This window comes from Scyliorhinus torazame, chromosome 5, assembly GCF_047496885.1.
Source record: "Scyliorhinus torazame isolate Kashiwa2021f chromosome 5, sScyTor2.1, whole genome shotgun sequence".
Classification (NCBI taxonomy): domain Eukaryota; kingdom Metazoa; phylum Chordata; class Chondrichthyes; order Carcharhiniformes; family Scyliorhinidae; genus Scyliorhinus; species Scyliorhinus torazame.
Window position 1 is genome coordinate 296,927,294 of NC_092711.1, and position 13,995 is coordinate 296,941,288.

Below are 13,995 nucleotides of genomic sequence, written 5' to 3' on the forward strand. Positions count from 1 at the left end.
GCCTCCGCAGTGAACTCGTGGACAGCCTCCATGACAGAAGCACCGCAAGACTCCGATGCGCAGTCCATGCAGGAGCAAGACCACGAGGGTCTAGCAACCTCCTCTGACCAACTAGAGGCAGATGATGCAAGTCTGCCATGCTCAAGTAAACAGCAAGAAGACTACGACAGTCTACCACGCTCCAGTGCACAGCAGGATGACCATGACGGTCTATCATGCTACAGTGAAGAACAAAGCGACAATGACAGTCCAAGCCCAAATGAAGGACAACAGCAAGACAATGACAGTCCACCCATATTGTGTTTGCACCACCAGCTGAAGACTCTGACAATTTACCCAACCTAAGTGAACAACAAGCAGCTACTCAGGATCTACTCACGGTATGTGAGACGTGTGACGACAGCATCCCACTTCCCATGCAAGATGTGCAAAGTGACAGACCTCAGCTAGTGTGTACAGAGGCACTCGACGATCACTATGAGACCACTGGTGACTCCGGTGACACCATGATACTTCCATCCTCATTCGCTCGAACCTCTCCACAAGTCAATGCATTCCAGCATGTTCCGACTCCAGACGTGCAGCTTCAAGAAATCTCAGCTGACTCCAGTGAACCTGCTAAGACTCCAAACCAACACTGACTCAGTTAAAACAGACCAGACTCCAGATGGGGAGCAACCAAACGCCGACTCTGATTCACGTCAGCCGGACTTTACTCTAGGCAGGGAGAGCCGCAACCTCAGTGATGGCACGCTCAGGGTGACAGCAGATGCCACAACGACAGGAGATGGAACACTTAACAATTACACTGGGTCAGTAATAACAAGCAGCGGCTACAGTCCAAGAGGAATACAGCTATATCCACACATTTTTCCACACCAGCAGTGCAGCCAATGACAGCTCATGCTGGACAAACCCAGTATTCAGGCATGCAGCAGCCAGCAGTCTATACAGCATATTCTCAAACTGGCCAGCACTACGGATTGCCCACTAATGGAATCAAGACCGAAGGAGGACTACCGCAAGCGCAATCTGCACTACAGACTGGATGCCTTAGTTACAGCCCAGGATTTGCTGCACCCCAGCCTGGCCAGATGGCATATTCCTATCAGATGCAAAGTTCTAGTTTCACACCATCACCAAGTATTTATGCGAGCAGCAATTCTGTTTCCAATTCGACAAGCTTCAACAGTTCTCGGCAGGATCACCCTTCCAGCACAGCCTGTGGCCAGAACCAGTATGTACAGTTTTATCCAACTTCAACACATGGCACATCCATGACCTCGAATGATACTGTTGATGGTACCTCTTCAACGTCAACACCTTATCAGCTACAAGATGCCATCTGACAGCACCATCACAAACATCGAAAAAAGAAAAAGACTCCAAATCAGACAGCGAAGTGATTTGACAACTTCTTGGTTCCTGTGGCACAGGGACGTTGATGGCATTCATAACCAAGAGAGACATTTGACCATGATGATTGATGGTTTATGGACTCTTGCAAATGATTTGGACTTATTGTTTAATCACTGTTCATCGCCATCACAAGGAGGTGACACGACCACAGGGGGGCATTACACCAACCCATATATAAAGGACACCACACACATGGGGCGCGATTCTCCGCTCCCGCGCCAGTTGGGAGAATCCCCCGGGTGCCGTTCGTCCCCGCGACGCCGGCCGATGCCCTCCCGCAATTCACCCAAGCGGCGAGAACGGCCCCGCAGGCTGGAGAATCGCCCGGGACACCCAAAATGGCGATTCTCCGCTACACCCGCTATTCTCCGGCCCGGATGGGCAGAGCAGCCTGCCCAAAACGACGGCTTCCTGCCGGCGCCATCCACACCTGGTTGCTGCCGGTGGGAACAGCGCAGGAACGCTGGAGGGGCAGCCTGTGGGGGGGGCGAGGGGGGTTCTTTCACCGGGGTAGGACTCAAAAGGGGTCTGGCCCGCGTTCGGTGCCCACCAATCGGCAGGCCAGCCTCTCTAAAGGAGGAGCTCCTTTCCTCTGCGCCCCGCAAGATCCATCCGACATCTTCTTGCGGGGCGGCCTCGGGGAGGACGGCAACCGCGCATGCACGGGTGACGCCAGTTACGCCTTTTACGCGGCGCCAATGCCCGGCGCGCGCTGACGACGCTGCTTTCGCGACATACCCCCTGAGTTTCCTGCGGCCCCAATCCTAGCCCATTTTCTGGCCCCGAATCGGTCGAGATCGGGGCTGTTTCGCCCCGTCGTGAACGTCGACGGCATTCATGACGGCGTGGGCACTTAGTCGCGGGAGTGGAGAAACGCGCCCATGATGTGCCTCTTTCCAGTGGAGACAGTCAGTGAGAAGAGACACAGGGTTGATTCAATATTACACCCAGTCTGGGTAGCTACAGTAGGATTAGCAGTAGTGTCGAACCCGAGTAATAGAAGTGTAAATAGTTTAATAAACGTGTTGAAGTTATCTCCACGTCTGAACCTTCCTTTGTCAAGTGCACCACAAGGAAGCTGCTTATGTTACACCAACAACATAACAAATCGCCGTACCCCCCCAAAGTCTTAAAAACAGCATCAGTTGAAAAATAAAATAATTAAAGTGTAAAATTAATAACAAATGAATATGACTAACAGACTAAGTAGTACCGTAAAACGTTAACTTGTCTTCCTCAAATCTCAAATCCAGTGTCTTAACCCAAGGCACATCCATCATCAGTCAAACTGATTTCCTTTGACAGCATAATGTGAATAATGTGATAATCTTTCCTTTTACGTGCTAATCAACCGCTGAATATTTCTTGTATTTTGTGCTTTCATTTCACATTTTTACAATGTTTTGCATTTCTTGGAGTATGATTTATTTATGTTTATTTTTGTTCGGAACACAATACACACGAGGCAGAAACTTGCAACTGATACTGTACAACACAGACACTGCCAAAGTAAACTAACTGCAAAGGGACTGACTGTTATCCCTGCTCGGTAACTGCATGTTAGCTTTCCAAGCATTGCCAAAGTCAACAAGACTGGGTCAAGCACATTAAAGGTTAGGAAATCAAGAAGGGTAGATGGAATTAAGATACAATCAGGCATTATCTAATTGAATGAGACCTGGGTTCTCCTTCACAATCACTTTTAATTGAGCCCTGTCAATTGAGTTTGCATGGTGTTTGATGTTGGATAGGGCAGGACTCAGTTTGAGTGGCCTGCATTGGCCAGTCACACATTTGAAGAATTTCTGATTGGGTGGGGTAATGCAGGGTCGACTAGTACCTTCTATGCTATACCATGTCGTGAATCCCTTGTCATGATATCCAGATCAGCATATCATGGTGCAATCACACACACACACACTGATGGACAGGCAGTTGGACCAACCAGCACACACACAACATCGCAGCCAATCACCAGTGAGAGCACAGGCACTATAAAACAGGGAACACCACAGTTCCCGCTCATTCTACCAGGAGATAGCTCAGAGCACAGAGCTCACAGCGCGCCACTCAGACATAGACCATGTGCTGAGTGCCTCACTAAGATAGTGATAGGGCTGGGTCCACAGGTTAGCTGGTGAAGCACGTACCCAAGCCAGTAGTTAGTTGTTACCGTTGATTAGACAATAAAACAGAGTTGTACCATCTACAGCCGTGTTGGGTCATTTGTGCATCAGAACACCCAACACGACATCCCCATCCCTGCTGACAGGAAATGGCGGGAGAAAATTGCAATTATCTTGCCTTCTGAGATCTTCCTACACCATGCACTACATGTGCCTGAGAGCCCATTGACTCGTAACCTCTTCAAACCTGTATTGTTGATGAGGAAATTGTGGACCTCACATCCAGCTCCCCCCGCCCCCTCCTCCCGCCCCCACCCCCTCCAGGTTTCATGACAGAGCATGAGCTCAGCCACAGTGCCACATTTAAAAATGATATTTGGGCTTTGTGACAGGATATCATTTGGGATATTGACTAATATGATTTGGTTGGGATTTAATTGCATGGGTTGTGGTGGGGGAAGGGTAGGAGTGTAAAACAAAACTAGGTGTAGCAGCTTAAAAAGAATAAATCGTGCTCTGCATTGGACAAATCTGATCAGTAAAAGTAACCCTGAATCCGATTTCAAATCCTAGGCTTCAAAATGAAAAGCTTGCTTCGATAAATGGAATGCTGCCAATGAATGAGCACGCTATCCTTTCATCCTCCGTGATTCATATATGAATTCGATTCACCCCGTGTTGGCTATCAGGATCCTATATGAAACTAACCGGCAGATGAGGTGCTGCCCCACCAATTTACGTTGGGCTTCACTGGACCATTGCAGCAGATCAAGGCTGGAGATGTGGGCAGGAGAGCAAGATGCTGCAGCAGGGGTGATTGGCGCCGGCGTAAATTACAACAGGTACTTACCGGTGGGTCCTGGCTCTGCGGGTGGCCTCCGGGGTCCACAGGGGGGCGCGGGGTGGGGGGGGGGGGGGTATCTGGTCCCGGGAGGTGCCATCACGGTGGTCTGGCTTGCGATCGGAGCCCAACGATCTGCGGGTGGGCCTGTGCCATGGGGGCAGTCTATTGCTCCGCGTCGGCCGCTGTAACATGGCCTGCGCGGAGATGAACCCTCTGCGCATGCACTAGAACATAGAACATAGAAAATACAGCACAGAACAGGCCCTTCGGCCCACGATGTTGTGCCGAACCTTTGTCCTAGATTAATCATAGATTATCATTGCATTTACAGTGCAGAAGGAGGCCTTTCGGCCCTTTGAGTCTGCACCGGCTCCTGGAAAGAGCACCCTACCCAAACTCAACACCTCCACCCAACACCAAGGGCAATTTTGGACATTAAGGGCAATTTATCATTGGCCAATTCACCTAACCTGCACATCTTTGGACTGTGGGAGGAAACCGGAGCACCCGGAGGAAACCCACGCAGACACGGGGAGGACGTGCAGACTCCGCACAGACAGTGACCCAAGCCGGAATCGAACCTGGGACCCTGGAACTGTGAAGCATTGTGCTATCCACAATGCTACTGTGCTGCCCTTAAGAACAAATAAATCTACACTATATCATTTTAGCGTAATCCATGTACCTATCCAATAGCTGCTTGAAGGTCCCTAATGTTTCCGACTCAACTACTTCCACAGGCAGGGCATTCCATGCCCCCACTACTCTCTGGGTAAAGAACCTACCTCTGATATCCCTCCTATATCTTCCACCTTTCACCTTAAATTTATGTCCCCTTGTAATGGTTTGTTCCACCCGGGGAAAAAGTCTCTGACTGTCTACTCTATCTATTCCCCTGATCATCTTATAAACCTCTATCAAGTCGCCCCTCATCCTTCTCCGTTCTAATGAGAAAAGGCCTAGCACCCTCAACCTTTCCTCGTAAGACCTACTCTCCATTCCAGGCAACATCCTGGTAAATCTTCTTTGCACCTTTTCCAAAGCTTCCACATCCTTCCTAAAATGAGGCGACCAGAACTGTACACAGTACTCCAAATGTGGCCTTACCAAAGTTTTGTACAGCTGCATCATCACCTCACGGCTCTTAAATTCAATCCCTCTGTTAATGAACGCGAGCACACCATAGGCCTTCTTCACAGCTCTATCCACTTGAGTGGCAACTTTCAAAGATGTATGAACATAGACCCCAAGATCTCTCTGCTCCTCCACATTGCCAAGAACTCTCCCGTTAACCCTGTATTCCGCATTCATATTTGTCCTTCCAAAATGGACAACCTCACACTTTTCAGGGTTAAACTCCATCTGCCACTTCTCAGCCCAGCTCTACATCCTATCTATGTCTCTTTGCAGCCGACAACAGCCCTCCTCACTATCCACAACTCCACCAATCTTCGTATCGTCTGCAAATTTACTGACCCACCCTTCAACTCCCTCATCCAAGTCATTAATGAAAATCACAAACAGCAGAGGACCCAGAACTGATCCCTGCGGTACGCCACTGGTAACTGGGATCCAGGCTGAATATTTACCATCCACCACCACTCTCTAACTTCTATCGGTTAACTAGTTCGTTATCCAACTGGCCACATTTCCCACTATCCCATGCCTCCTTACTTTCTGCATAAGCCTACCATGGGGAACCTTATCAAATGCCTTACTAAAATCCATGTACACTACATCCACTGCTTTACCTTCATCCACATGCTTGGTCACCTCCTCAAAGAATTCAATAAGACTTGTAAGGCAAGACCTACCCCTCACAAATCTGTGCTGACCATCCCTAATCAAGCAGTGTCTTTCCAGATGCTCAGAAATCCTATCCTTCAGTACCCTTTCCATTACTTTGCCTACCACCGAAGTAAGACGAACTGGCCTGTAATTCCCAGGGTTATCCCTATTCCCTTTTTTGAACAGGGGCACGACATTCGCCACTCTCCAATCCCCCGGTACCAACCCTGTTGACAGTGAGGACGAAAAGATCATTGCCAACGGCTCTGTAATTTCATCTCTTGCTTCCCATAGAATCCTTGGATATATCCCATCAGGCCCAGGGGATTGGTCTATCCTCAAGTTTTTCAAAATGCCCAACACATCTTCCTTCCTAACAAGTATTTCCTCGAGCTTACCAATCTGTTTCACACTGTCCTCTCCAACAATATCGCCCCTCTCATTTGTAAATACAGAAGAAAAGTACTCGTTCAAGACCTCTCCTATTTCTTCAGACTCAATACACAATCTCCCGCTACTGTCCTTGATCGGACCTACCCTCGCTCTAGTCATTCTCATATTTCTCACATATGTGTAAAAGGCCTTGGGGTTTTCCTTGATCCTACCCGCCAAAGATTGTTCATGCCCTCTCTTAGCTCTCCTAATCCCTTTCTTCAGTTCCCTCCTGGCTATCTTGTATCCCTCCAATGCCCTGTCTGAACCTTGTTTCCTCAGCCTTACATAAGTCTCCTTTTTCCTCTTAACAAGACATTCAACCTCTCTTGTCAACCATGGTTCCCTCACTCGACCATCTCTTCCCTGCCTGACAGGGACATACATATCAAGGACACGTAGCACCTGTTCCTTGAACAAGTTCCGCATTTCACTTGTGTCCTTCCCTGACAGCCTATGTTCCCAACTTATGCACTTCAATTCTTGTCTGACAACATCGTATTTACCCTTCCCCCAATTGTAAACCTTGCCCTGTTGCACGTACCTATCCCTCTCCATTACTAAAGTGAAAGTCTCAGAATTGTGGTCACTATCTCCAAAATGCTCCCCCACTAACAAATCTATCACTTGCCCTGGTTCATTACCCAGTACTAAATCCAATATTGCCCCTCCTCTGGTCGGACAATCTACATACTGTGTTAGAAAAGCTTCCTGGACACACTGCACAAACACCACCCCATCCAAACTATTTGATCTAAAGAGTTTCCACTCAATATTTGGGAAGTTAAAGTCGCCCATGACTACTACCCTATGACTTCTGCACCTTTCCAAAATCTGTTTCCCAATCTGTTCCTCCACATCTCTGCTACTATTGGGGGGCCGATAGAAAACTCCTAACAAGGTGACTGCTCCTTTCCTATTTCTGACTTCAACCCATACTACCTCAATAGGGTGATACTCCTCGAACTGCCTTTCTGCAGCTGTTATACTATCTCTAATTAATAATGCCACCCCCCCACCTCTTTTACCACCCTCCCTAATCTTATTGAAACATCTATAACCATGGACCTCCAACAACCATTTCTGCCCCTCTTCTATCCAAGTTTCCGTGATGGCCACCACATCGTAGTCCCAAGTACCGATCCATGCCTTAAGTTCACCCACCTTATTCCTGATGCTTCTTGCGTTGAAGTATACACACTTCAACCCATCTCCGTGCCTGCAAGTACTCTCCTTTGTCAGTGTTCCCTTCCCCACTGCCTCACTACACGCTTTGGCGTCCTGGATATCGGCTACCTTAGTTGCTGGACTACAAATCCGGTTCCCATTCCCCTGCCAAATTAGTTTAAACCCTCCCGAAGAGTACTAGAAAACCTCCCTCCCAGGATATTGGTGCCCCTCTGGTTCAGATGCAACCGTCCTGCTTGTACAGGTCCCACCTTCCCCAGAATGCGCTCCAATTATCCAAATACCTGAAGCCCTCCCTCCTACACCATTCCTGCAGCCACGTGTTCAGCTGCACTCTCTCCCTATTCCTAGCCTCGCTATCACGTGGCACCGGCAACAAACCAGAGATGACAACTCTGTCTGTCCTGGCTTTTAACTTCCAGCCTAACTCCCTAAACTTGTTTATTACCTCCACACCCCTTTTCCTACCTATGTCGTTGGTACCAATGTGCACCACGACTTCTGGCTGCTCCCCCTCCCCCTTAAGGATCCTGAAGACACGATCCGAGACATCCCTGGCCCTGGCACCCGGGAGGCAACATACCTTCCGGGAGTCTCGCTCGCGACCACAGAATCTCCTATCTAATCCCCTAACCATTGAATCTCCTTCAACTATTGCTTTTCTATTCTCCCCCCTTCCCTTCTGAGCCCCAGAGCCAGACTCAGTGCCAGAGACCTGGCCGCTAGGGCCTTCCCCCGGTAGGTCATCCCCCCCAACAGCATCCAAAACGGTATACTTGTTTTGAAGGGGAACGGCCACGAGGGATCCCAGCACTGTCTGCCTGTTTGTTTTTTTCCCCCTGACTGTAACCCAGCTATTCTTGTCCTGTACCTTGGGTATGGTTACCTCCTTGTAACTCTTCTCAATCACCCCCTCTGCCTCCCGGATGATCCGAAGTTCATCCAGCTTCAGCTCCAGTTCCCTAACACGGTCTTTGAGGAGCTGAAGTTGGGTGCACTTCCCGCAGGTATAGTCAGCGGGGACACCAGTGGTATCCCTCACCACCCACATCCTACAGGAGGAGCATGCAACTGGCCTAGCCTCCATCCCTTCTTACCTGACAGAATATAGCTGCCCTGTGGACTAACTAGATCTTCGCCCTCCGACTCTGCTCCCGGTCAGCTACACTTTCTGTAAACTCCTGGCTCTCTTCTCACTCTTTGCGGAAATGTCGGAAACAAAATGAAAGCAGCACCTTACTCCCTCCTCACCTAACTCCCTCGGTCACCAAACTCTTACTATAGCACTCAAAAAGCACCAAATTCAGCACCCAGTGCAAACAAAGTCTGCACTGTAGGGGATCACTTTTATACTGTGAATCTAGCCTCTGAAAACTGGCCTAATCCAATTAACTAATTAACAAGCTCCAGCTGCAAGTGCCTACAAGTAGAAGACTGTTTCAAGCTTATTGAAAATTCACCTTCTTCTAAACCAAACAGCAACTTTTAAGTTAATTAACTAAATAAAAGAAAGACTAAACTTTAGATAAAAATGAAGCCTTATACTCCCTCGGTCACCAAACTCTTACTATAGCACTCAAAAAGCACCAAATTCAGCACTCAGTGCAAACTAGGATGACGCCAGCACATGCTGGCGCTCCCGCGCATGCGTCAACTCGTGCCGGCTGGCAGAGGCCCTTCAGCGCCGGTTGGCGGGGCGCCAAGCCACTCCGGCACCGGTCTAGGCCCTGAAGGTGCGGAGGATTCCGCCCCTTTGGGGCGGCCCGACGCCGGCGTGTTTCACGCCACTCCTTCCCGCCGGAGTTGCCCGCCCCGCCGGTTCGTGGAGAATCCCGCCCCTTCACTCTTAGGCCACTAAATTCCTGAAAAAGTGTATTTCTATATAGTCTGTAACCAAATATTTAGAAATAATTGGTGTTCTTGATACTCTCCTTCAAAAGAAAAGTCAATTAAATGTTTGTGGGAATTATGTGGTAACATTGTACACTTACTGGTGGCCGACTGTCTGCAGCTTTGTCTGAAGTACCTGAAAAAGAAAGTAATTTGGCAATTTTAAAAAAGCTTTGAATCAGCAATGTATCTTCGAATCAGTATCGGCACAATTTGCCTTAGATTGTTATGGATCAGAGTTTTCACATCACTACTGGGGATGAACGCTAGCCCTTCCCATCTGGCAGTCACCTAGCTTTTAAGCAGTTTATATTCTATGGGTGTCTTAATTGCCAATGACCCAATTTTTATTGCCACTTCAGGACAGGTTTTCTTGAAATATGCAGGTTGGCGTCCGATGAAGTTATGGGGGCCCTGACTGAGGCAAAGATCTGTCAGAGGAGCATCAGAAGCAGAAAGGGCCACTCAAGCTGGGTTTTATTTTCTCTTTGAACTTTCTTCGGAGAGGCCAAGAGTAGCTGGGACCGGTATTGAAAATCTAAGCCTTTTCTGCCTTAAACTTTCCTTCCTCCCTACTCCACTGCCAGACAAGTCCCTGTTCTATCATGTACAAAAGTACCGGTGGGTGACGAGGGGTCACCCGATTTACCACAGGTTGGAGGTTGCTCTTCTGCAAACCACACCCAATGCTAGTGGCATATTAACACGGCCAGGTGGCTAAAAATAGATATCTCATTCAGCTGAAAATTTCTAGCTGCACAAAGAGCATATCACTTTGCATTCGTGCAAAGGAACCCACACATTAAACTAGTATGCTTTAAAACGTTGTTTCATGGGCGGGGAGTTTCCACGCCCATTCAGTGGCATGACTGGAAAATATTACGAGAAGGCCCGAGGCGTATTCTCACATCATAAACGAAGGACACGATGAATGGCAAATAGCATTTCCCACCGTTGAACCTTGGAACATAGTTATAATAAATTTGGATCTCGTTATTGTGACCACATGCTGGAATGATTGGCCCACGTTAAATTTAAATCCCACATCGACGTACTTTCAGAACAGCATGATTCTAATAATAAGAATAGCTTATTGTCACGACTAGGCTTCAATGAAGTTACTGTGAAAAGCCCCAAGTCGCCATATTCCGGCGCCTGTTCGGGGAGGCCGGCACGGGAATTGAACCCGCGCTGCTGACCTTGTTCTGCATTACAAGCCAGCTGTTTAGCCCACTGTGCTGAACCAGCCCCTCAACTGTCAATGAAAGGTGTGCACCTGTGGCCTTCTCGTGGCTGGGTTGTGGTGCAGGGGCAAGGACAGCTGTGTGGAGGAGGGGTGGTGGGTGTCATTGGGCTATGCAATTGGCAAAGTATTTCAAGATTGAACACTCTTGCTCTGCTGCATGGGTTCAGCATCAGCTTGGCGTCTTTATGCCCACTCAAGCGCCACGAAAACCTGTGAGTGCCAATGATTGCTCCTGCAATGCTACCCCCTTATACTCCGACTTCAAAATCAACCGTGTTTTATGGGGCTGCAGACCCACTGGCCGACTGGACAGGTTTGATGCTCCCCTTGCGACAGCTGGCAATGGATTACTCGGAAAACCAATCATTATAGTTACATAGGCATTGAACATTAGCCCTCATGGTCCAAGCAAGGCATTCAGCCTGCGAGTGCTTGTTACGCTAATGCGAACGCTTGTGCTGAGAGCACGGGATGTCATTGAGTAACCGAGGTTGCCTACACTCTGTCATGAGATATGGATGGAGCTTTGGTCAGGCATCATTAAACTGAAGACTAGGCATCTATTTGGTGGCCAGGACTCTCTGGGTGCTTCCCATCCCTTGCAGAGTGCTGGCTCTGTGCAGGGGCTCCTTTTAAATATAGCTGCCGTATTACTGAAGCTCTCAGGTCACGGTGGGGTGGGTGAATCAGAGCCTGACTAGTCGGCAATCCAATGTGAAACCCCGGCTCAGCACCTTCTGCATGAGGTTTCGCAAAATACGGTGGAAAGGCCGCGATTGGTGTCGGCGGATCAAACGCCAATACCCCCCCCCCCCCCCCACCCCCGTGAAATCAGGCTTTGCTGATTTCTGGGATGATACTGCCCATCGATTAACTATCAATGAAGAAACCATTTAGTCCATCCTAGTTCGTCCATTCAAAAAGGATGTACAATGCAGTCACGTATCCACTATGTCAAGTGGACGTGAGTTTTATTTGAAATCATGAATGTTATTTAGAGAGTAAATAAGAAACTGTATCCACTGACAGAGGTTCAATGGGCAGGAGACACAGATTTAAGGTGATAGGGCAGATGAATCAGATGTAATAAAAGGGGATTTGTTAAATTAGACAATGAATTGTTATGATTTAAAATACACTGTCAGAAATGATGGTAAAAGTAGGCTCAATAGATATCTTCAGAAGGAAATTAGATAGGTACTTAAAAGGAATTTTTAAAAATTCCTTAAGTTTGTAGAAATATGGGGCGGAATTCTCCCCCCCCACACCGGGGGGGAGAATCGCCCGGGAGCCGCGCGAGTCCCGCCACGCCGCCCCAACGCGATTCTCCCCCCCCCCCCCCAAACCGGCGCGGCGAGAATCACGGCTGGCCGCTCGCAGAATCGCCGCTTCCAGTTGGTAATGGGCGAGCGGCGATTCTCCAGCCCGGATGGGCCGAGCGGCCTGCCCAACAAGACAGGTTCCCGCCGGCACCATCCACACCTGGTCGCTGCCGGCGGGAACAGCGTGGGAATGCTGGGGGGGTGGCCTGTGGAGGGGCGAGGGGGTTCCTGCAACGGGGGGGGGCTCAAAAGGGGTCTGGCCTGCGATCGTTGCCCACCGATCGGCGGGCCGGCCTCTCTGAAGGAGGACCTCCTTTCCTCCGCTGCCCCACAAGATCCATCTGCCATCTTCTTGCGGGGCGGCTGCGGGGAGGACGGCAACCGCGCATGCGGGGTGACGTCATTTACGCGGCGCTGGTCACGCCATTTACACTGCGCCGCCTTTACGCCGCCAAGGCCCAGCGCGCGTAAATGACGCGGCGCCGCTCCTAGCCCCCGGGGGCGGGGGAATAGGGGGCTGGGAACAGCCTCCGATGCCGGACTGAAACACTCCGGTTTCCCACGGTGGCCTGGCTCGCGATCGGGGCTCACCAATCCGCAGGCGGGCCTGTGCTGTGGGGGCACTCTTTTTCTTCCGCCTTGGCCATGGTCTTCACTATGGCGCAGGCGGAAGAGACCCCCTCCACTGTGCATGTGCGGGGATGACGTCAGCAGCCGCTGACGCTCCCGCGCATGCGCGGACCCGCGTCGCCCGGCGAAGACCTTTCGGCCCCGGCTGACGTGGCGCCAAAGGCCTTTCCCGACAGCCGGTGGAGTGGAAACCACTCCGGCGCGGGCCTAGCCCCTCAAGGTGAGGGTTTGGCCACTAAAGGCGCGGAGACTTCCCTTTGGGGAGGCCCAATGCCGGACTGGTTCCTGCCACTCCATCACGCTGGGAACCCCGCGCCCCGCTGGGTAGGGGAGAATCCTGCCCATAATCTACCAAAAAGGGGGGGGGGGGGTAGTACAAACACAAGGGGAAAATGTGGAAAAAGACCTGTGCAAGTGGGAAGAGGGCTCACGATGGCTGGCAGGGAGGCAAGTAGGTAGATGAGGTCGATGAACAAAGGAATGCAGAGAGGACTGAAGGGAGGGAAGCTGGACCCTGTCAAGGCTGCATGAAGCACTGTCAAAAGGATCTAAGAGATACCATATGAATTTCTGGAAGGGGATGCACGCAGACTGCAGATTATCGGGGGGGGCGTGGGGGCACCTGTTAGTGTGGCTCATTAAGGACTTTTCACATGAACACTAAACAGGTCAGCACTGCAGTGACTTGTGAAGGTTAGTGTTGTCCATGGTACACTTTGGAAACGGGAACTTTCTTATGGCTCCCATTTAGGTTCAGGGGCTGGCAGACAGGAGTCAGAGAGTGCAGACATTCCTGCTGCGAAAGGGAAAGGATTCACAAATGACAGGCAGTCCAGGGACCGCAGAAGTCAGAGATGGGAGGCAATGCAGAAGAGCAGCGGGGATGAAGCAGGAACAATCATTGGGAGCATGGTGTACCCCAGCTGCAGGGAGGGGCAAAGGCTGCGTGCTCCAATGGAAAAATGCACAGCTTAGTGTGCAGGGTGTCATGATATGCAAACATGCAGCTAATGAACACATAGAATAGGACACGACCAATGAGCAGTCAGGACACTCAGTGGTGCTATCTCACTATAAAAGGGATGAGGCACTCACACCTTGCCTCTTTCC

At 50.0% G+C, this 13,995-nt stretch overlaps 1 protein-coding gene across 4 annotated transcripts in view; it reads right to left on the reverse strand.

Moving 5' to 3' along the window:
- The window catches only part of eda (ectodysplasin A), a 366,616-nt gene that overhangs the window by 83,248 nt on the left and 269,373 nt on the right, over positions 1–13,995 (reverse strand). For all 4 annotated transcript variants that reach the window (XM_072505793.1, XM_072505792.1, XM_072505791.1 and 1 more), the window contains exon 5: positions 9,789–9,823. In XM_072505793.1, the coding sequence (XP_072361894.1) occupies positions 9,789–9,823 (35 nt within the window). The remainder of the gene's footprint in view (positions 1–9,788; positions 9,824–13,995) is intronic.